Below are 24,672 nucleotides of genomic sequence, written 5' to 3'. Positions count from 1 at the left end.
TTTTTTGGTTTGGTAGTGGTATGAGGCTTGTTACTAATGGTCTGTCTCAGCAGTGTTGGATTTCTCTCTGTTCCTGTTTTTCATTTCCCCACTTCCAGATGAAAGGAGTGCACACACCTGCCTTGCCACAGCAGGGTGGCACAAGCTCCTACATACCCAGGTGCCAGAAGCCTCTGGGACTGCAGAGCTGGGCTCTTGCTACTCAGTGGCTATACTGATATGCAATATCTACAAACCTCTGCTTTCCCATGATGAACAGTTTCAAGTTTACCTGGTGAATTCCTGAGCAGTTTCTGAGGTGCACCACCTTAATTCAGAGGCACCATGGCACTCTCCCTCTGGTCCTCTCTGATGCTCTTCTAACATACCTTACAAAGACAAGCCTGCTCTCTGGTAATAACATCTGCTTGGTGTAACATTTGATGGCACTTTCATGCTGGCTACAAAAATAGAAACACCAAATGTGACTTGTTGCAAACCATTTATTAGGTAGTAATAAATAAGAATTTAGCAGAAAGGACTATACAGCAATAAGGCATATTGATAGTATAGTTAAATAGGCAACTGACACACCTTCTTAACATTTTCCTCTAGTTTTCTAAGAAAGTGCTATGTAGAGAAATATATTTCTGATACCAGTGCCAAGTGATAGCAGGGATGCACGATGAAGGACCTGACTGTTGCATTATTTACCTTAAATAAAGTATAACAATCCATGAAAATTTACTGTTATTTAGACCTGTGAAGTAGAAAAGTACAGCTTGCTAACAAGAATACAAAATACAAGTCTCCTGTTCACGTTTTTAACAGCTTACTACTTTAATTTCTTAAACTGCACTTACTAGTAAGGTATGAGTAAAATTACTATACAACAGCGCAGTTCTTCACATTCATTTTAGCTTTTCTTTGAAAACTTAGAGGCAAGTGCTAATTTTTATTTTTTTAAAAAAGCTTTTTTTTACAAAATATTGCACACTGTTTTAGCATGCAGTTTACACGGAAGAAATAGTCAAGTGCACTTAAAACCCTGAAATACAACCACAAACTTCAAAGATTTGTGTTACAGATACTATTTTAATGTACAAGATATGTTTCAGACTGCATAGGATCCCACCTTACACTTGGCACCCAACTTGTTGAGCCCCAATCCTGACTCTACAAAGAGCAGGCAGAATGCTTACAAACTGTATCTGACTTCCTTGCCATCATTATTCCTGCATCCTGCACTGCTTTTAGCCTGAAGAAACTGAAGTAAGTAATCGGTAGGAAAATTAATTTAAGAGAAATAACTTAGTACCTCCTGTATGAGTTTTTGTTACTGCATACATGTTGCAATCCAGGGTAGAATTTATTAAACTTTCTGAAGTCCTCTGAGTAAAGTTCATCTGTAAATCCGTATCTCCCTCTCCTCCATACACACATTTTATATTGCACAGCAAAAGTAAAAATCCATTTTAAAAAACAAGCATGCTAAACATTCAATATGGCTTCTGAATGATTTAAAGTATTTCCCTTTTGGCATCCTCATGCAATATTTTAGAATAAATATGAATACAAAGTAGGAGAAAGTTAAGAGTAAAAATAAAGTGAGCTAAAATGTTTGTCAGAAACCAAATAAAAAACAAAGAGTTTATCAAAAGTAGTTGCTCAAAGGTCTAACTGATCTAACTGGTCTTTTAAGCATATGTATCAATAGTATCTTAAAAATACAGGGTGTCTACAAAATACTGCAACATATACCATCTCCTTGATGTTCCACGCAAGGACATGAAAGGTAAATAGGTTAACTGAGACTTGCTTAATGGCACTGGTAGTCCCCTATTTCTCTGGGAACAAAAGCTTTACTGGATTCATGCTCGTCAACCTCGGTAAACCATTTACATTTCATTAGCTTTATTGGTTAACCTCAAGCCCTACAATAGTTAATATATGAAACACAAAAATACTTATAAAAATAATAGATATGTAGTATAGTTTTTTTAAAAAAATAAACCATGCAGCTTCTGTACAAAGTTAAAAAAACTGTACAAATTGACTTTTCTGTTGTGTAAAATTCATGTACATGGAAGTCCTGTTACGAGGAGGGACAAGTTCTTTTTTGCTCAGCCATCAGGTGCCATCTCGTAACTATTGTTCATTTCCATCACTCATTTCTTTCACTTGGCATTAGCTGGCCATTTAATTTCATCAGGAGTTTTACAACAAGTCCTGCCTGGGTAAAGGGATGCAATTAAATTCCATCAGCATTTCAGAACTATGACAATCAAGTACATGACAAAAGCAATTCTCAGCTTTATCCAATCTCAAACTCCATTACTTTCGATCACAAAGTTACTGGCTCCAGCTCTGTGATTCTCATTATATTTGGAATTAATCTTAGAGAATGAGGGATTGGGCATATGCAAGAAACGGTTTCAATTAAACAAAAGGTTTATCCTAATGATTATAGATGCATTTTATGTATTTTGAATTATGAAGGCTTCACATGCTAAGAAAACATTCTGAAATATTAATAATAAAGTTTTAAAATAATTTTTGTGTGGGCTTGGCTTGGGCTTCTTTTATACTGTGCAAGGGGCGTCAGCCCCAAGGGAAAAGAGGCTTGCCTATCTAATTTAGGAAAAAAATAATTGAACATAAAGGATGAAAAATGATAGTGCTTACCTGTTTGGTATGCACAATAAAGCTCATTTTGTTTTCCAGACTGTGGATTTGAAAACACGTATCTCCATCTCCCAACTGCCACATAAAGCAACCGTACTTTAGGCTGAGGAGTAAAGCCTGTGATCAAATGTAGGAAACGGTCACTCAGAAAATATCCTCCATATTTGCAAACTGAACTTCGCTTCATTCACAAAGACAGGATTCAGACTTAAACCACTACGTTCCACAATGCAGTTGTAGTTCATAAAGTAGTAAAGTGAAAAAATGCAAGACTTTGTTAGTGACTTACGAAGGTCTTAAAATCTTGGAAATTTTCAGTCAAGTTTAACTAAACGGTTGGATGTGAAATTACTTCTAGTACAAAGATTTTAAGAGAAGAGAATTAAGTTTTACAGTTATCACTGGCAGTTCACTTAAGCTGACCTTTGTTTCCATGTTGAGAAGGTGCAACCCTTTTACATTTACTCCTACATACACTTTGATGACTTTATGGCTACTTGAACTTGCTTTGGTGAATATCTGTCCTGTGAAAAAAGCTGCTCCATAAGTAGGAATTTCCCAGCAATTCTGCAAGAACATGCGCTGAAGGTGATGCATCTCCTTGCTGACACCTTCACTGGTGCTGAGATTCTATAAATAAAGAAATAATCGCAATCAACAAGTCCTTCCAGACAGTTGTGATTGTTTGAAGAAAATCCACTGTTCAGTGCAATCCCTACTAAAAGCATATTTCCAAAGTGCTTTCCCATCAACCATCTTCCTACAGCTGAATTAAACCTTAGAGCCATGGAAAGGCTCAAGTGCTGGAAGAGACTGAGGCAAAACCCAGATACCTGTATGAGCCTCAGAAATCTGAGCAGAGACACAAAACCTCTGAAGCGCCCCACGGCTTTGCCTCTCTCAGAACTAACTGGGACTTGGGATCAGCAGCTATGCACCCATCTGACACTAAATGCATCACAATCCTTAAAACTAAGTATTCTTCCTCCTTTAAGGGGTCCAATCCAGTGAAACATGGTAAGATGAGCAAGTACCTCCTTTCAAAAACAGATTGTTTTTTCCTTTCTAAGCAAAAGAGAGGTGCAGATCTCTTTTCATTAGTGGAGCCTTCATTCAGAATGAGACAGGTTTCTGTTCCTTCCTCTTCAGTAGAGTGCAGCAGTCAGAACAAACTATTGCTGGAGTGCTCCTCAAACCAGACTGATACCAACCACTCTAACAACTAAAAAATTGGTTGGGCCATGGACAAGACCAGAAGGCACAGACACGAGGGAGAACACAAATCTTCAACAGTTATGGGGCCATGACTGTGGGTATGCTAGACAGGATCAGCCTCTCCAGATCCACACCCTGCATTAAAGCTTACCTCAATTCTACACAGCCATTTCTAACATGTAAAATCTTCAGAACAAAAGATTGCAACTGCTTTCCCCTTCCCCCATGCCCCACACCGCAAAATAATGTCCCAAAAGCAGAAGTCAAGAAAGCTATACTCATTCTTACATATAATTTGATGACAGAGTAGAGACAACTTTGCTACACCATAGTCTTAGACCACCATCACCTCCTCCTCCATCTCTATTAGAAAGAATAGGAACGACCTGCTAATTTCTGACAAAAAAGGTGTGGGCATCAAAAGAAGTTTATGATTGAGTAATCTTATCTCAAAAAGAGGGGCAAGGCTTGAAAACATTCCCTGGGTACCTCTGCAGCGTTTCCTGGCAGCTACCTTTAGTGATGCACATCAGCTGATGCTGTTCTCCTTCTGACACACTTCACTTTTTCCTCAGTTACTTGTGAAGATCACAAATTTAATCTGACCTCATTTGGGACCCACAGCCCTCAGTTAGATGCATTTTTACACAAGCAGCCCAAGTCCACATTTAAAAATTTTGCTCAGTTAACTGCTCTAATCAAAGGAGTTTGTGTGGGTGTGTGTGCACATGCTGTTGGGGTTTTAGGAGTTCTCCTGGTTTTATTTTTTCTGTTAAAGGAATTTTGCCCATATGTGTCGCCAGGGGGAGAAATTACTGTGTGCTTAAGGAAAACAAAAGAGCTGGCTATGGGCGTGGGGGCATCTGGCTACTCTTTCGTTTCACCTGGGTGCGTGGGCACTTGGTCCCCGTTTGGAGGGAGAGGGAGGCTGTTTCATCGGCTGCTTTTCTTTCTGCCAGAGAAACCCCGGGATCCCAAGCCCACCTTCCCTGCCCCGCTGGGAGCCGGGCCATGGCTGCCCTGCCCCCGCTGTTGCTTCGAGCCTCCGCTGCGTTGTAGCCGTGCTCGCCCTGCCTGCCCAGACCTCCGGGGGGTTCCCACCGCAGCTCCGCAGTTTGGATACATCTCGTCTGCCACCCGGGATTTGTGCTCGGCCCTGCAGCTCCAGCCTGCCGTTCCTGAGGGTCTGGCCGGACACCGGGATCGGCTGCCCAGGGGTTTGTGAAGCCTTTGTTCCATCCCTTCCCGGGATCCCGGGGCACCGGTGCCGCGTGCTCCCCGAGCTCGCTCCGGAGCGCCCCCTGCAGCCGCGGGGGAACCATCGCACCTGCCCTGCTCACCGGGAGCCGCCAGCGCCCCTGCCGGCTGCGAGCGGAACTGCACCCGAGGGGAAAGGGCCTGACAGCCGAGAAGGCTGGCACTGGGTTTGTGATTGTTTGCTGTTACTGCCATGGTTATTGTTGCTTGTTTGACTGGTTATATATATTTAATAGTAAAGAACTGTTATTCCTATTTCCCACATCTTTGCCTAAAGGCCCTTGATTTCAAAATTATAATAACTTGGAGGGAAGGGGGGGTCGCATCTGCCATTCCAAGGGAGGCTCCTGCCTTCCTTAGCAGACACCTGTCTTTCAAACCAAGACACATGCACATCAGCAGCACTACCAGATCCCTAAGATACAAGTTACACTGACAAAAAGGACTTGGTGGATCTATTCCTATGAGCAGACAAGAAAATTTAAATCAGTAGATTTTTTCACATCTATGCCTGAATTGGAAGTGTGCCCAATACACAGCTAACACTGAAGGTAAATAAACAGATAACAAATATATTTACTTCTAACAAAGAGATCATCTGTAACTGTACAAGAAATACACTCCAACAACCCATCCCAAAAATTCAGAACATACACATTTTTAGCTTTTTATACCAGTATTTCTGTTCATTAATTGACAACCAAACAGTCAAAAGTGCTTAAGAACACGATTTACCTGCTTATTTATCTCACCTTGTATTCATGAAGTATCCTGTTTGTCCAATGAGGAGCTTTACTTTTTAGTTTAGTTATTGGTACAATAGATTTAAGGTTTTCTTCACTAAGAGAAAAACAAAGAAGAACAAAGGTTTTCTTCACTAAACAAAGTAAGAAAAAAGAACAACGTCTGCCACAGTGTACCTTCAAGTCACATATTGAGCTAGACAGTCAGCTCCTACTCTATCTTGCCTCATCAGATGAGATGGTTTCCTAACATACAGTGCAATTCTCAGTTAATGAAGATCCAGCTTTACATTACACGCTCTGTGTCACACATCATGAGCATGGCATGGAGAAGAAATGCCAGCAGAACACACGACTCGTACTTGGTTAGAGAGCAGTTTGGTGAATTCCAGTTTGGAAGCCAAAATTATATACAAAATGCCATTTACATCAGCATATCACACACTTAGAAAATATAACAGACTGTAGATACTCTTCCCTCCACTCCTGTAGTCAGCACTACCAAGGACTCAGCCCAATTAATTTCCACATTAAAGTTACATATTACAGGACATGAAAGAGAAGCTACTTACATCAACTGCCTTTTTTAAAAAGCCCAAAATGTGGAAACAAAAAACTCTAAAAGGAAGAATGCAAACCATTACTAGTTTGCTTTTATGTACAATAAGACACTCTCAAGACCTAACGATGTAATCTATTTAAACTGTTGTCATGGGTTAGCAAGCATAGTCCTGGAAGTGATGTTCTTGCAAAGGGGTGCTTACAGCTTCCTCTGTGACCTGACAGCACCTATCAGTGGCCAGTTTGAATATGGACAATTCTTTAAGCCACTTAAAATTGTGACCGCCTCTGTGATCCACACTTAAGAATAGAAAACCCCCCCCATAGCTCTGTCTCATTCCCAGTGTTGGGACAGGTGGCTGCAGGCCATCCTGGAGCTGATGGGCCCTGTTCCACCTGCGGACCGGAGCGGCTTGGCTCCCCCCCCCTCCAGTGCGGCCAAGATTCAGCTGAAGCTGCACCAATGTCCGGCAGAGATCATGTGACCGACAGCAATAAACGAAATGCCAGCTGCAAGACCTAGGTGAAATTAACCCTTTTAGTGCTGTGAAGAGCTGAAAACCTGAGGGAGAAGAAAGAGGAGATGCTTAAAGCTGAAATTCTGTTATAAAGCTATGATGTATCAGAGTACTCATTGTAATTTCATGAAGGCATGGGGTGGAGCGTTCAACTTGTACTTGTGAGCAAAAGCACCTGCGCTGAGATAGGCAGATGCTGAAGCAGCTGTAATTTCATGAGAAATTTGAACAGGGAGAGATGGAAGCGATGAGGACTTTTGCTCCAAATGGAAAAGGAGAAACCTCAGTTCCTAGAGATGCTCCCAGAGATAGTCCTAGAGATGAAGATGAGGAGACCCTTTGCTCCCAGGGAAGGAGAAGGGCCTCTGTTCTAGAGATGAAATGCTCCCAGAGATGGGTGAAGAGAACTTTTGTTTCTAATGGCTCAACCTTAAAATTGCACCCCAAAAACTTCAAGAGCGGACCCTCGAAAGCAGTTGTGGGAAAAGCTGCAAGTCGGGGAAGGGACTCGCATGCGAGCAGAGAACCAACCCGGGCGGCTGGCTCGTCGTGATAATGTTTTCATAGCATGGGCAAGAGAGACTCCTCTTCCTAAATGGACTGAACAAGGCTATTACAGAAGTGGTAAACAGACTGAACATCTCAAGGGTTGTCTTTTTACATTGTCACTGGGAGAAGGGAGAAAGGTGGGGGGAGGAGAAGTGTTCTGAAGGCGTGGTATGATTTTTTTTTTCTTCTTTTAGGTCTGTTAATAAACTTCTTTATATTCTTTCAAGTTTGCTGCCTGCTTTGCATTTCTCCTAATTCTTATCTCACAGAAGGTAAACAGTAATGAGTATTTTAGACCAAACCACTACACTAAATTGGTGTTTCCGCCCGGGACAAACCGAACCCGCTACAACTGTATTTGGCAGTAATGGCATATATGATCTACAAGCAAAAGCCCTGCACAGGACCATGCATCAGATCTTTAAGGTCAAGGATACTCTCATACGAACAACAGCCTGGATATATTTTTGGCATTACCACTCTTCCAATAAACATTTATGTCAACTACAAAAAAAAAAAAAATCAAAAACTCTTCATCTATATGAAGAACAATGTGAATATGGATGGAGAGCATGCCCAAATGGCTTTTTATCTAGCCCAAACTATCTTTGCAGGTAGTCCTGTCTGTAGAGCCAAACACTTCCATGGAGCAGGATGAACTTTGAACCACAGTACTGATATGCCTCAGTGTGGAGAGGAACATCACCCTGCAGCTGCTGGGAGTCAGCAGGGAGTAGTTTCATACAAAACTGAGCTGCACTGAACTGCACACTCGTGTGGGTGGGCAGTCCCACTTAAACCCCGTTCTCCTTATGCTCCATCTACCGGCTGTGTAACTGCAGGACAATACACAAAAAAACCGCCAAGCCAAGACAGCTCACTTGACACTGTGAGTAAGAGAAGCTGAAAAGCATAGCAGCATTCCAGAATAGCACAGCTGCTGTTCCATGAATGAAGTGAGGTGGAGATGGCAGGGGGCGAAGGTGCACACAGTAGAGAACTGGAATCTTCATGGGCTCAGATACTTCTGTAGAAGCGTACGTGGGAAGAACAAGCCATCCCAAAATAGCTAAGCTACTGTTGTGCTGGCATGCAGAGAGAAGGGGAGAGAAAAATACCATCTGGCTGAGCCCTACTAGTGCTATGCTTTTGACCAATTTAGTACAGCAGTTCTCCTACAAATGACAGAAACTATATTGCTACATGGTCTGTCCAAAGAAGGAAAGTCAATCCCAGACACTGGTCTAACCGCCACAGTAAGATGTTTCTTCAGCATTGCTCAAAGCCTCAGTCCCTGTCAGAATCCTTCAAGTGAATACTGTTGTTCATTGTGGTATTACTGTATCTCAGGTCCGATTTTACACACTCCAGAACCTCCATCCCGCTAAGACTGTAATAATTAAGATTAATACATTTTCACACACGATGTCTGACTTCTATTAATGCTGCAAGGGTTACATGATTACCCTGAACTACAGCTCAGTGATGGAGAAAACCAACAAATGTATCATACTTAAAGACTGAGAGTTCCATAGTAAGTGCTATCTAAAAATACTTAATCTAACCCAGAATTTTAAGTTTTAAACACAAATACTTACTTTAGAAAGCCCTGTTTATGTTTCTTGCTCTCATAATTTCCATAGACTATTTGCAGAAGCAGACTTGCCAGTGTAATCAGCTTTGCATCAGGTGATGTATAAAAACCTTTCAGTAAATTATATCTGGCCTCATCAAAAAGTATAAGAATAGCCAACGGATCCTCAATCTGTTAAAAAGATGTAAATAATATTATTTCTTTGTAAAAAGGAAAATGAGCTTAGAAACTATAAATACAATTTCTCACTGATTCAGAGACAGAAGACAAAGGTCTGATCCTGACTGAACTGTACATTTTAGTGGTACTTTGTAATAGAAAAAATGACATATTTTCATTAACAACACTTACTTCAACACTTCACTGATCTAATACACAAATGAAAGGCAACTAGCACACCATGCCCAATCAAAAAGTTCCCAGAAATACTGATATCTGTGGATTTTTCCCCCATGAATTCATTTTGAATAATATGTTTGAATAATCCCATTGAAATCGACCAATTGAATAACTGAAAAACAACAGCACAAGGAAGAAAATCAGGCAGGTTGTTTTTTGCTGTATGACAGACAGAGACTGACACACAGAGACATTGGATAAACCCAGCTGAGAGGGTGAGAAAGAGAGAGAGAACAAAGAGATGGCAGGAAGGCACAGAAAAGGAGATGTCAGGTTTAAATAAGTTTGGAAATTACTACAGTTACTATACACACTGAGCGTTGACCGTCAAAGTGTTCTGAGTCTGACCATGATTTCATCCACTTCCAAGTGCTGACCTTTTTTTCTATTTCCAGTGGAAGTCTCACATCCCTTCTCAGGAAAAGCTGTGAAGTTTCCCTTTGAGGATCCAAGTTTGTCAATTCAGTGAATATTTCAGGCCAGTCTCGAATATGCTGCAAAGGCTTGTGATATGGCTTCAGCTGGAGACCTGAAAAATAACAGGGTTTGTTTCTAAATACACAAACGGAATAACCCCATATACACACACACATACACATAAATGATTAAATGCTGCACCAAACCTAGAGTATCTGAAATTGAGGACTCATTACCAGACATTTTCCCTATGTTTTCTAAACTGCTATATAGAAAAGGTTTTGAAAATATGGATTTATTGACAAAACTCTTAGCATCAATTCACTAAATGTAATAGTGTTGAAACTTCATTATTTTCAGTTTCTCAGGAGTGAAGCGGTATTTAAAAATTTATTGGAGTACCAAGACTGACCTTAAAAACACAATAATAAAGCATGAGAGACTGTTGTCTCTATTATTACAGCAGAAATACAAAGTCCAATGATCTTATTTCTGACACAAAAATACACATACAACTTATCTTATAAATGTATTTCAGTTTTTTGTACATACATAAAAACCATAAACTTTTCAGAACATTCTTCTTTTTAATCTGTAAATGTCTTGATTCTAAACAGGCTAAAGTCAATCATTGTTTCATGTTCTCTTGTGTATATGAGAGCTGAGAAATTAATACAGAGCTTTCAACTACAGTCCTACTACGTACTACAGTCTGTACCTTTGGCTCACTCACTCACTCTGCCTGTCCTTGGATAATTGCTTAGCTTTTTCTAGGAGTGAGGTTCTAGGAGGCTGTATCTGCCTCATCCTCACTGCTCTGGCTTTCACACTGTGGCATTTCACATTACATGAAAACCTTAAATAGATATGTTCACTGAGAACAATCTGTTCATTTAACTTATCCATTTCACATTCTAACACAGAAAAGCATCATGTGTCCTACAAGCAGGAATCTCACAGTCCTTACAGCTGAACACAAACTGCAACATACTTCATAATGAAACTTGTCCACCAGTTGTTTGAAGCCATAAATCAGGATCTCATTTTCAAATCTAGGCTAAATACCTAGAGAATTACTCACTTTTACACAACCAATGTATCAGTGAGCTCTTCCCCTCAAATGCAAGGGTAATACCTCAATGATTCTATGAAAACATCACATACGTATTTAGAAAAGGCGAACACAGCAAGACTTTAACCCTCAAACACTTCCTTTTCTTCACATTAACATCTATGTTTAGTTGAGGGTTACAGCAGTCATGTGGCATACAGCAAAGTAAAAAGGCAAATGGCATGAGTCCAGAAGAAAAAGATTAAAGAAGAATGAACAAAACATTTCCTGCAACATTTAGAGCTATTTTTTTAAAAAAAAGTAACAATGCCACTGGAGTGGAGCATTGGCAACAGTAAATAAAGTTTTAAATGCAAGACTTCTGTGTTAATGACACAGTCAACACAGTATCCTACCAGACCTCAATTGAGCTTTGTTATCCACAATGTGTCCCATAGCTATCATCTTGCAGCAGTACTGCTGACCACATTATCTGAAAAAACCCAACTGCTCTCGTTGACTCTTTTCGGCTTCTATTTATCTTTTGCTATATATCTCAAATAAAAATTATAATATCTTTTTTATTTAGACCAGAAATACAAAAAAATACCGCAAATATAAACATGACATTTTACATCAGAATTTTCTCCCATCAAATATATCTGAAAACTTGTTTATCAAAAATTATTTTGGTGTAAAAGACAGGAAAAATCATATTAATAAAGGACCTAATGAAAAAACATTAATCATCTTACTTTAATTAGTAGTTTTAAAAAGACTAAACATGGTAAAAACAACTACATGCATCCAAATTCAGATCCTCTGGGAAGAAAAATACATATAAAACCAGGATAAGCTACTAGTAAGGCCTATGATAGCCAAGGTGCCCTGTAACAGAAAGGCAACCTGGAACAGCCTCATCTTCCTGGATGAAATACATGATAGGTACCAGAGTGATACAGTCAGACCTACTGAGAGTATCCAAAGTAAAAGTTAAAACAGAGAAGCTCTCCACGGCTCTGAAAGCAGTTTGGAGACATCAGGCTGTAAAGCCTGTCAGAGAGCATGTTTCCTACTCTCCTAAGACAGCATTACTTTTTCCTAAAGGCAAGCAGAAATAAACTATTATAAACCCTCAACTATAACCATTGTCCTTTTTACTTACTGAGGTTCTCAGAACAGATCCAGATAGTGAAGTACTGCTGAGTTTCTTGAGACAAGCGCATGCCCTCCATTATTTGCTGGACAGTTGTGTTGTTTCCGTGTTTCAGCTCGACAGAGCGATACGACCCATCCATACGATAAATCCGTGCCTTTTCATACTACAGAAAAATGGGAACATATTAAACAAACAATTTGTTAAAATCCTTTCTGTTGGTGCTTCTAGAGAGGAAAGCAGTTTTACCATAATTCAACAACATCTATAATGTTGGGAAAAAGAGCACTGCACAACTCCTGCATTTTTATTATTTACCAAATCTGCTTGTTTTGCGTCCTGTGCAAGTTCTTATACTGTGCAGTTTACAACAGTAACTCCAAGAAAGATCTTGCTGGTATTTTGAGGACTTCTGTTGAACTCAAAGGCAAGTAGGTATTTAAAACCTCTCCAAGGGATCTGGGCTCTGCTGCCTATGCATATCCCAAAATGTTCACCTTGCTATTACTGGCAGGTTATGAATTTTTCCCCTCTGTACTAAAAAGACTTGTTTTTAGAGGGAAGCACCACTCTTTACTCAGAACCCACTACAAAAAGAATATAATCTCACTAAATCTTACAGTGCTCCTGTACTACAATCTAAATAAATCTATTAAATAATAAATCATTTCCCCCTTCAGAACCCCCATAGCTTTCACTGAATTGCATGTGAGCCCACAGTATGCCTTCTGAAAGAAATACATAAACATAAATCAGGTGCTTAGAGCACATGTACACAAGTCATAAATCAATAAAATGTTCTGTTTTCATTTCTGTAACAGGTTAGATGTTTCAGCTGCTTGAATAAAAACATTTCAGGAATTTGTTATTTCCCTTCCTCAAATCTACTAAGTCATCAAGAATGAAGTTCCTAAAAACTTTTGGAAAAAAAAGATGGATGCCTTGGACAACTGACTAAAAATGTGGTCTATTTTTGTTGCAGTAGTTACTATCATTCCTACTGTAGTAATCTATAAGGGGAGTTTATTTATTGTATTGATTAAGTAGTAATAAATAACAACATAGTATCATGCACTACACTCTGAAATCTACTTAAAACGTGTGCATTAGTCTTTAGAGCCATTAGACACACACACCTTCATGTGATCTACTGCATAATAGGATCCCTAAAATCAAGGTCAGTTCCTTTCTTAATTATTTTGGAAGATTATTCATGCAGACTGAAATGAAGAAAATTTAAAACATCTTGAAAAACTGACAGGTTTAGTACCACCTACTTACAGAAATACAGGTTGCATCTGAAGTCAAAGAAAAAAAACAAGTGGGTTTATATCATTTGTCTAATTTTAAATCTACTTCAGGATGAGAGGAATTGCATTGTAAATTTTGTTTCCTATCTTGGCTAAATCTCCTCTGGCTGCCAAGGAAGCATACACTGACTAACTGATGAAAAGCCTATTTCATAGAAGCCTACATTTAAGCAGCTGAATGCTCCTGTTTATCAACATATAAGATGACAATGCATAAAGAAAGCTGATGGTCGCATGATAAAAAATGGACATAAAATCAGTAGCTGATGTGATGCTCCTACAAATAAATTGGAGTATCATGTTTACATGTCTTACATGTACTTCTGAGCCATGAAACAGAACAAAAACATTTAAAGAGACAAAATGTCAGTTTGCCAATATTTACACTAATTTCAGTGTGCTGCAATTTCCAGTAACAGCTAAAAGCGACCCTAGCTCTTCTACAAGACTAAGTGCAAATTAAATATAAACTTTACACAATTTAGAAAAGAAACTCATACAGGTTTATTTATGGCTTCCTTCAGTAGTTTTGCAGCTTCTTCCCACTCATTTTGTTTGTTCTCTTCACAGACATTCAGTGGAGATCTTCCTTGTTGATCAGTAATGTGCTACAAACATAAAGAGAAACACTGATTCTACACTGATTTTGCTGCAGACAGGTAAACATTTAACACATTTTTGAGATAATTAAATTCCTTGGTACCAGAGTTCAAACATTTAATTGGTACACAATGGGAAAAGTAGAGGTAAGGAAAAATATTTAACAATTTTTTAGTAATCCCTTAACAAGATAGTTGTGTTTATACATTGTGATCCGGACACAAAAATACTTCTCATGCACAAGCTAGAAACTGTTGCTAGAACTGCTATTTCTATATATAAACAGAACTTACTCTGTCAATTTCAGGATGATTTAGTAGAATTTGTACTATTTCAGCATGCCCACCTCCAGCGGCAAAATGAAGAGGAGAGCTAAGTTGACCATTCAAAAGATTTGGATTGCATTTCCCTTTCTCCAACAGCATTCGAGTGGCTTCAACTTTTCCATACCTGCAGATGTGTTTAAGTCAGAACAGACACAGCAAATATAAAATAATTTTTTGCAGCTAGCTCTAATTATGAAAAAGTGGTTTTTTCCACACCAAAGAATTTTTAGCTTTCACATTACACCAGACACAATGGAACATAACTAAGCTTGTAGAAATTAATATCAGTTCTACACTTCTTTGGTAATCACTGGTCTAGTAACCATTGATTGGATTCCTTATAGACAAAGTGAACCTTGCTTTAAACTAGCTAAGTTTGGGTAGTTGTAGCAATTCAGTCATGGCAGAACAGAATCCAGCTTTGTCCGGAAAAAATAATCAGTGTGAGAATCAGAGTTCAGCTTCTGATTGTTATGCAGATGGATCCTGAGATTCTTAATGCCCACGCTTATAACTGGTAACTCTTGTGTATACTTGTGTTATAAAGTATTTACAAACTTTCTGACAAACACTAAAAAGCAAGTAAGATCGTGGGTTTTTTATAACCTAGCTTGATTTCCATGTTATTCATATCATCAGACATACTGACCATTATATATACAAAAAACTAACTTCCATAAAGATAAAACAAAAGCATTTTTACGACTGAGGAAAGCTTTCAAGCAGTTACAGATTAAGTCAGAGTTATAGTCAGACACGCTGTAATTTTACAGACCTCTGTAAATCACCCAGTCCAGCTTCCCACTCAGAGCTTGACCAGCACCAAAACATGCTCAGCTCAGCTACTGCTGTGCTGTAAAACTGCTCACAGGCTTTAGCCAATGAAGACTCTGAAAGTTACCAGGCTAAAGTAGACCCAGTGCCTCCCACAGGAATTAGAATAAATATCAGGAGCGATACAAGAGGCAATAGGTAAGTGATGACATGATCTCCACAACTGGTCTCCCCCATTCAAATTAAAATTATCTCAAAACCTTCAGAAGATTAACACTAACATATATTATAATCAAAGCATAAAAAATCTAGAGGGGTTTTTTTATTTCTTCTTTTTGAGGCTGATAAATTCCATAAATGATAGTGGTAAAGAATCATCACAGCTAGAATGCACTTGATTGGCAAAACTATCCTTGACTCACCAGCATGCATAATGGATTGGTGCCCAGTGGTCACTATCCAACTGATTAACAGAAAACTTTTTATCCAGAAGGTGGCTTAGTAAATCAGAGTCACCTTCACAAGCACTGCGGTGAAGAGGGAAATCATCTACCCACTGGTGCTCCCTATGAATTAAAAGGGGAAACAGGAAAAACACCATTCAGAAATATTACAATTGTTGAGAACATCAACTTTTTAAAAATTACTAACATAGCACTAACCATAGATCTACATGAAGACTAAAAGAGAAGTTCATGCAGCTAAAATGTGCCAGTACTCATACAAATAGTTTTTTTGTCATGCAGTAATCAAGCCACAGCTGTATTTACTACAATAAGAAATGCTTCTCTAATTTTTAAAATTTACACCTTTCTTGATTCATCCTTTAACTGTTGTGTTTCAATACTTAAGAGGCTTCAAATAGAATTTCATTTAAAATATGTATTTATACAGAGAAGCCTAAAGTAATAGGAATCTCATTCTAAGTCTACCAAGCGCTACTGTAATAAAACAAAACAAAATTATCCGATAATTAAAAAGGAATGTAACATAATACTTGTCCTCTGTGACACTGCTCATGCTACGTTGCCACTTTTCTCTTTTAGGAATCTGAATCTTTGAATAGTCTGGGGCTCCAAGGCCAAAGTATGGATTTATTACCACCTTGTCAACCTGTGAAGACATAATTTAAACACAACTGAAAAAATATCTTACTAAGATTTGGCTACACAATCCCCTGTCCAGGTTGGGTATTCTCTTGAAACCAAAGTTAGGATTGGTAACATTTTATAAGGAAAGAGAGTTATGATCAAATATGAGGATTTGAAAAACTAGTGCACACTTACTGCTAAATAAACAACTCTGATGTGAGCACACACTCATATCAAATAAATGAGTGAACTTTAAAATGAAAATGTATTCATGTTTCACAAATATAAAATGAAAATATAGTTCTTACCCTATTGGTGTACTGAAGGTCAGATCCAAACAAAGGATTATAGATACACATATCTGCTTTCTCCAAGGCCAGCATTTTACTCTTTATTTCCAGGGCAGTATAACCCATGTGTAACGAGCTCTCTGTTTGACCAGGTTCTATAGCATAGGCAGGGTTTATCACATTTGTTTTAATTCTCTCAAGAGGAGATGGTCTGAATAAAGCCGGGATGGAGTGAGACTGGGTGTGCCGTTCATCCAACCACCTGCAGGAGAGAATGGGCAAGTAACCAATTTTCAGGTAGAAAAGGATTATTTTGGTCATGCCATTTTTTTCTTTGATTAAGGATTGCATATATGATAATCCCACATTTGAAATAAAAAAAAGAATTATAAGGTGGACAGCCAATTTTATAAGACTAAATTCCTCCCTGAATGTGAAATTTGTTAACCACACTCAGTTAAACAGTCGTATTTGCTCAATTTCCTGTCTCAAACTCTCAAAGAAAAGGAAATCATACACTAAGAGTAACACTGGTTATAACCAAAAAACCACACCAACATGTCACCATTTCATGTATTTTATTAATATTACTACTCTGAACAAATTTTGGAACTTAAAGCAGTTTTTTTAAGGGTGAGTTTCAATATCTGTACTGACTTAAGCCTTCCAACTCACATGTTTCATTAGGGAAAGACAGGAGAAGGCAAAAAACCAGAAGGTCCAGTTTCCAAACTGCTAAGTCTCTTTCACATAGGCTACCACCTGCCTTTTTAGAAAGCTGTGCTGACATTTATTCTCTTCTCAGTGCACTGCTACTGACAGTATTGAAGAGCTTTAGAGCTCTCTTATTCTGTGCTACTGAGGGAAGTCAGTACTGTACACCTGCTGCATTTTTTCCTCAGGACAAGTTGTTCATCTCAAGTTTTGAACAAATATATTTTTACCAAATTGTTAAATTGTTTAAGTGTTAAATTAAGTGGTGCATTAAAGTTCTGAAGCCAGGATTGTATTTAGGTTTCTGCACATGCTTTCTCACAACCTTGAGGTAAAAATGTGCTTTGCTGAAATACAATAAATTCTGTTTAGTGATTGAGCCTGGACATAGAGAAGAAAGAGAAGTACATCCTTTGGACATCCACTGACAGACCGCTTGAATCTTGTCTGTCCCAGAAACATACGTATGGATGGCAGAAGGTAACCTGCAGTTCAGTGCATATGCTTAGGCCTATTTTTAAGTCCTAGGTCCAAGCTGTAATGTCCTGCAAAAGCGGCATTCCCTTCACTTACTCATGGTCCTGGCAGAAAGAACAGTAAAATCATAGTCATTGTGCTATAAACACCTTCTAAGGTATTTTCAGGCATTTTCTCTAAAGATTTGGTAGATAAATTAGTTATGGCAATTTGAATCTTTGAGAAGTATTGTTTCAGATTATGTACATAGAGAACAAAAAATATAAACTATTTTCTATTATACCTCCAAGGCTTCCTGTGAGGCTTGAAACACTTCTAAGCAGAACTTAGAGCCTGAAGGCATTCAGTAAGCAGCAAATAAATGTAACTGCTATGATGGTATATATGGAAATACTACAACTCTATTAATAAACTGTAAAAACTCTACACACAGAACCTTTTAGGTAATAGCCTGTAACATGATTTTTTACATTAGCTAGAAGTTTCAGCTAAATTTATTACTGCAAGTAAGTTCATACATAAGTGTGTCTGGTATTTCTAGGTTAAGGGTACTTTAAAAAAAAAAAAAAAAAGAAAAAAAACCACCAAAACAATAAAAACCCTGAAAACCCTGTTCATGTACTCAAATTTCAAAATACTATAAATCTGGCTTAAACAACTAATCACCTTTCTGAAAGTTAACTCCCTACTGCAAATAAATTTGTGTGTCGGGGTAAGATGCACTCCCCTTCTACAGGGAGATTTAATTTAAATGCAAATCTTAATGGTATACAATTACAGGATATTTTTACTACACTCTGGCAAATGCTCTTACAGATGACAATTATGTCATTTACAGAAGATTAAATATTATGATTTTACAAAACATTCACTGTGAGCATGAACTTCCAAAATGCTACTTGATTTAGATAAACACACCACTCTTGAGTTTGCAAAAAAGACTTTTAGAAATATGTTGTCAAGGTTTCAATTTCTGATAAACGTGAAGAAAATACCATGACGATTTCCTTCTTAACCACAAGAATGCTATAAAAATATGCACTACATTGACAAATTATCTTTTTTATATACATTTATATTTTGATATAAAATATCAAACTTTTCATTTTAATGTATTTTTACTGATGGTGTCTCTTACTTATCCAAGGCAATTAACATTTTTGCAGTAAGCGTAGCAAAATGTGTGCTGGATTCACTGCAGACTCTCATGATGTCTTGTAAACAGTAGAACACAGGGCATCCGGGACTGTATGTATATTTTGTATTATCTAAAAAGGAAACATACTCTGAAGACACATCAGTGAGAAGAATCTTACTTTCCCTTCTACATCTTTTGTAGTTATGCATCCCTAATTAAGACTATCCTCTAACTTTAGACTAGAGTGACTTAATTTTCTCCAAATAATAATTGATAGCCATTGCATACAATCCTTACATAGCAATTCACAATCCAACAGGTTAGCCTTAAAACCCCTAAGTATTCTGTCACTATTCCTCAAATGAGGAAATGAGGAATAAATGTTAAATGCATACTGTTACCAGAAAAAAAGGAAGATGACCCAGGACTAGGAGGGGTATGTATTGTTACTGTTAACTCCACAATGGTATCTATTTGATAGTTTTTAGCAAGTCCTATAACTAAGGCAAAAATGAAGAAGTTTCCCCAACAGCACACAGACACTTTACTTCAATATTTTTAAAAATACTTTCCTGACAAGTAGTTTACTTTGCTTTCTAAAGACTTTATTTACTGTTTAGAGACTTACTAAGCATTCTGAATAGAGAACATTAACCAGAGTAGCATGTCTTACAGTTGCATTCAGCAAATTCTACACAAGTTAAGGCCTGTGTTTTGAAATATAACCAAGGGCACAAATACTGCTTAAACCAGAAGTGTGTTATTGTTACAAAAACAAAGGCAATACATTAAACCAAAGGCCTCTTCCTTGATTTTAAGTAACTTCTTCAAAGTTTAAAATATGCAGTGAGTTTTGCCCCTGACTGCAACTTTTAATGTTTAAATACAGAAAAATCCATATATATTAAAATATATTGTATAAATGTATCATATACATATAATTATACATATATTCATATATCAATGAGACAGCTATATACAACTTAAACACATCATATAAAAAAATAAACCCTCAAGTGAACCTCTGTTAAAATGGGTGCAGCTTTCGCAAATCATGCTCAATGTTACCTTTCACAACAGTTGGAACAATGTAAAGAGATGCCTCTTGGCCTGCCTTCTCTCCATCTAGAGGAAACTTCTTCATTAACACTACACGCTTTCCTAGCACAGTATTTAAAAACAAAAAACAAACCACAAAACAATTAATTAGTCATTGAAACAAAGAAAACAATCCAGAGTTGGCCATGTGAAAGCTTACCAGACTCAATCTTCCTAATTTCTAGGAAAAAAACATAATCTAAAACAAGCGAAGAAAATATAAATACATATGAAAAACTAAAGAACATAAATATATATATACCCATTAACATGAAAAAATGACATGACTGTAGTCCTTTTTAACTTTTGTGACCTCAGCTGCATATTTTAGCAGTGTACAAACTGAGCTGGGCATGTTAATGCTTGGGCCATCTGAGTGAGTCAAATTAAAACTCTCCAAACTATGTAAGGAACAGAGTTTTTGCTTTTACAAGGTATTCCTCCATGTGTATTAATTCTGTTATTCTCTGCATAACAAGCTTTGTTAAGTCCACTCAGCTGCAGTTATTGCCACCTGCAACATTTTACCCCGTAAACAACAGAGATGAAGTACACAGCAAAGTGTCCTTCAGTCATTATACTTTATACCAATCTGGAAATGTAATAGGGAGGCTAAAACAAATTTGTCAGCACAAGTGTGAGGTTCTTTGCTAGATCAGCTATGTAACAAGGCAAAAAAAAAAGGTACTCATCAAATTCCATCTCTAAATGATACAGTTATGCCAGAAATACTTTCATACAGATACTGTCTTCTGAACAACTGACTTTAGAATCTATCAGTTCTCTAGCTCAAGTCAAGTTTTAGCTGAAGTTATGGATACAAAAGCCACTTTGATCTGGTTTACTGGAAGTTTAGGTATAAATCTAAACTTGAGGGGAAGAAGCAGCACAAAGATTCATTTATTAAAAATCTTTTAGTAAGCATTTTATATTGGATGGTAAAGAGAAACAAAGGTAAATTAAAGGTTTTAGCTGCACAGTTGGCTCAGTTTTTTTTTGATGAACCTCAAAACATATCTTTTTTTTTAATACTAATTTCATGCTTGTGCACAACCTTGCCATGACAATTAAAAAACCATTTTTATGGTGCTATCAACAGTATATTAGATTAAAATGTTTTTACCTTTAATACCCTGATTGGCTGGTGAAATTGGTTTGGTGGCTTCTAGTACATAATCCAGGATGCTCTGGGTTATCTCAGTGCCTCCTTGAAGTTTAGTTTCCAGCAAAACTTTCTTTCTTTTTTTCTTTTGGCCTTCAATGGGAACTTCAAGCAGCAAAATCTTTCAAACAATAATGAGACCAAAGGAGTTTAAGTACAGCCGAAAACAGCACAGAACTTTAAAAAAATACTATTATTATTATTTATTATGCTACTGTAAAAGTAGTAACAAAATTCAAGTACTAAATGTTGAGGAGCAGGATGGTGAAGTCAGAATGACCTCTGTAGCAGGTTAAAGAGTAAAAAACAAGGCTACATTCTCTTCTGTTATATTATTACATATTTACTATATTATTTAAAAAGCCAAACAACTAAGACATAAAGAAAAGAAATAGTTTTACTTCATAGGATTTAGCTCGATATTCCCGAGAATTGAGGCTAGCAGTATTTTTTGGACGAATCACAGCAACATATGCATCTCCAATGTTTTCTGGGTTTCCCATCTCTCCTTCTTACTTTATCACTGGAAATAATGAATAAACAGGAAGAAGAGGTTCAGGTGAAAAAAACATCCAACAGCACAGTAAACTTCAGGATGCAGTGCTCATATCCACTGATGCTTTGCATTATTCATTTATTGTTCTTTAGCTGGAGAAATGCCAACGGCTGATATAATTCTGCTTCCTTTTCATGAAAGGGGAAAATAGCACATCATATAGATTTGATACAAATAAGCTTGTTCTCTAACCCAACTTTAAAATAAAAGCAATGTATTTTTTTTCCACTTTGTAACTGTCTTCCCCATTTTGCAAGCCAGACAAAAGGCCAAAGAAATTTAAAACTCTGGAAAAGATATGAAATTGAAAAAGAAAGCCATTTCAAAGTGACAAGCACTGTAATTTATAAAACATGCTGTAACAGGTACTGCACTTCTATGAATTCCACATGGATTTCAAGAAAATACCCGATTTTCATCTCCCCCCTGCAAAGTAGAACACAGTCTTGCCTACAGCCAAGTAACAAAGCTGATAAAAATAAACTATAATATGGATTAATTTACTTAGTTTTATTTCAGTGGGGCTGCAAACTGATGCACAATTCATTCAAACAGAGCTTCTGAAAGGAATATATCTTTAGTTTCTGAAAAAAGTGGATAGAGGCTTTTAGATTTAAGAAAAAGCTTTGCTCGCCCTTCTGTTTAAACCAAGGTGACAATTCCTGTAATCACAAAATTGTATGGAAATTATATGGAAAACTTCCTAAAGCTAAATTACTTCATATATCAGCTTCCAGAAAGAAGGTTATGTCTGACCATTTCCACCTTCCAGCTGATCATTTTCTTCATCTGCAAATGAACACTCTTTCATTCCATAGCATCAGTAAGCACATGATTTTTGCAGATTAATTCCTCCACAGATTTTAAATGTTAGTGTTTCTAGCTTCTCCACCTCTTCTAGAAGAAACAGAGGTCTTCAGATTCCTATGCCCTTAGTCCAGTATTTTTCCTGGGATCAAGACTACCTGAAAAGATATTGAAAAAAACCTCAACATAAATAACAGCATGGACATTTTCACCATCAGTTAAGATAAATACAGTTAGAGGATTTAATGATGGTATGTGAACAGCAAAATATCTGAAGAGAAACAGCTAATGATTTACATTACGGTAGCATCTAGAAACATTAAATAGGCAACATGCTGACTTAGGAGAACTCATACTTTAGGACATTAAGAATTTTAAGAGGAAAAAGGAACAACCATCCCTTATGCACAGCTGGGAAAGGCCTGCTCCCTGCGTTTCCCTACACGTGTTTGGATACACAGGGTTTGGATCAGAGCCTTTTGTGGAGGGAATCTGCACTGGTAAGGCCGGGTCACCTGGATGGCAGTTGGCAGGACAGGTGAATAAGCAGTGGGTCAACTCCCTCTGCCACTGCTCTGCACTAAATCCAGTGCAGAATGACCATGTCTGTGAAACCGACAGCGCTGAGACTTGCAATGTGACTCCAGAAAACAAAAACTGAGGGCGAAGAAGGGTGGGGCTGTAAGGACGTGACAATAAACACCATCAGCTTCAGAAGACACCACCACGAACTGATTCTGACCAAACCCAGGTGCTAACACCGCGGCCCCATTCCAAAGGCTGCCGGTCTAAGGCACACGCCTCACCCAGGCTTCTCCCAACGCCGCCGACCCTTCCCGCCTCCCGCAGGACTCGCCGGAACGAGGCAGAGGGCGGCTCCCGCCGCGACTCCCAGCCGCGCCACCCCCGCCAGGGAGGAAGGGAGACCAGGGGCCTCGGAAGCCCCCGCAGCGCTGCCTCGCCTCGGCGTGGCCGGAGGACGACGGGCAGGAGGCGGCCCCGCGCCCCAGCATCTCCCACCCCGCACTGCCCAGCCGGGAAACGCCCCCGAACTTCCCCAGCCGCACCCAGGAGCCGGCGGGCACCGGCCCCCGAAGGGGCGCTCCCGCTAAATCCCCGCGGGGCGGGAACGGCTCCCCCGCTCTGAGGACCGCCCCAGGGCCGGGGTGAGGGAGAGCGCTCCATCCCCACTCGCTCCCTGCCTGCCTTGCCTTCCTCGGTGGCGCCTGCCGCCGCCTGCCCGCCGCATCCTCCCGCCGCGCCCGCCGCCCAGGCCCCGCGTCCCGGCCCGCTCCGCCCCGTCCCCGCCCCGCTCCCTCCCCCGGCGCGGTGGATCCGCTTCCCGTCGGAGCCCCGCGGGCCTTGGCCGCCGATGAGTTTCCGGGTCGGCGGCCTGAACTTGTGCTGCTGCCGCCGCCGGTTGTTGACCGCGGTCGGAGAAAGAAGGAGCGAGCCGGGGCTGCGGGCCGGGCCGGGAGCAGGAGGCGCGGCTGGCGGGTGGGGAGGCCCCGAGGCGGAGCGGCCGTCCGGGCCCGCGGAGCGCCGCCGGCAGCAGCTGTCAGCGCTGCCGCCGCCGGCGAACAAAGGGGTAGCGAGCCGGCGGCAGCCGCAGCGCCGTGCCCACGCCGGCGGCCCCGGCGGGCTGAGTGACAGCCCCGGCTGCCCGCGGGGCTCCCACTGGAGCGGGCACTCCAGAGGGCGCCGTACCCGGAGTGGAGCGGGAGAGAGGAGCGGCCGCTGGGCACATGGAAGATCTGAGTGGCGGGCGCGGAGGCGCCGGGGAGGGCCGGGGAGAGCCCCTGTGAGGAGCCGGTGAGTGCCCGCGGCGCTGGGCGAGGTTCGGGCGGGGGCTGCGGGAGGGCACGACGAGGGGAACCCGGCCGCGGGCGAAGCCTGGAGGCTCCGCACATCGGGGCGTCGGCAGCGCCGCGCAACGCGGGGGGGCCGGGCCGGGAGGCGGCTCCGAGGGCGCCTCGGTGCCGTCGGCAGGCGAGGGGAGCGGAGAGGGGGAGGTGGGAGCAGCCGGAGTGCGGAGGTGAGCAAGCGGCAGGTTACTGAGGTTAGTACGGCAGGGGGCTGCGGGGAAAGGGGATGCCGGGAGCCGCGGGCCGCCGGGCCGGGGGATAAGGGGGGAGAGAGGCCGCTTCTGGCCGGCGGAGGGCGGGGGGGCTCGGCCGGGAACTGGCCGTGGGGGGGCGATCGGTG

At 40.1% G+C, this 24,672-nt stretch overlaps 2 protein-coding genes across 9 annotated transcripts in view; one reads left to right on the top strand and one right to left on the bottom strand.

Annotated features, from left to right (window-relative positions):
- Positions 1 to 464: 464 nt before the first annotated feature.
- On the bottom strand, positions 465 to 23,074 carry KRIT1 (KRIT1 ankyrin repeat containing). 5 transcript variants are annotated; one of them, XM_019285787.3, is made up of 18 exons: positions 22,983 to 23,074; positions 22,553 to 22,625; positions 21,506 to 21,627; positions 21,066 to 21,225; positions 19,913 to 20,005; positions 18,845 to 18,974; positions 16,534 to 16,777; positions 16,132 to 16,247; positions 15,557 to 15,700; positions 14,328 to 14,484; positions 13,935 to 14,042; positions 12,134 to 12,290; positions 9,878 to 10,029; positions 9,106 to 9,272; positions 5,889 to 5,976; positions 3,088 to 3,294; positions 2,665 to 2,781; positions 465 to 2,212 (listed from the first exon to the last, which is right to left on the bottom strand). In XM_019285787.3, the coding sequence occupies exons 3-18, from the start codon at positions 21,605 to 21,607 to the stop codon at positions 2,144 to 2,146; spliced, it is 2,211 nt and encodes a 736-aa protein (XP_019141332.2). In that variant the 5' UTR covers positions 21,608 to 21,627; positions 22,553 to 22,625; positions 22,983 to 23,074; the 3' UTR covers positions 465 to 2,143. The 5 variants fall into 5 exon arrangements, with proteins under 5 accessions (XP_019141332.2, XP_010397477.2, XP_010397476.2 ...); XM_010399175.4 differs by having other exon boundaries at positions 21,506 to 22,625; XM_010399174.4 differs by lacking the exon at positions 22,983 to 23,074 and having other exon boundaries at positions 22,379 to 22,635.
- Positions 23,075 to 23,798: 724 nt separating this feature from the next.
- ANKIB1 (ankyrin repeat and IBR domain containing 1) overlaps positions 23,799 to 24,672 on the top strand; it is an 89,768-nt gene continuing 88,894 nt past the window's right edge. For 2 of the 4 annotated variants that reach the window (XM_039548675.1, XM_039548671.1), the window contains exon 1: positions 23,800 to 24,279. The gene's annotated coding sequence lies outside the window, so the exon portion shown is untranslated. Of the gene's footprint in view, positions 24,280 to 24,470; positions 24,527 to 24,672 lie in introns of those variants that run through there. The other 2 variants (XM_039548674.1, XM_039548672.1) reach the window with 2 other exon arrangements.

Source organism: Corvus cornix, chromosome 2, assembly GCF_000738735.6.
Source record: "Corvus cornix cornix isolate S_Up_H32 chromosome 2, ASM73873v5, whole genome shotgun sequence".
Lineage (NCBI taxonomy): Eukaryota > Metazoa > Chordata > Aves > Passeriformes > Corvidae > Corvus > Corvus cornix.
The sequence above is the reverse complement of the archived record's forward strand: the minus strand, read 5'-3'. Positions and strand labels throughout refer to the sequence as shown.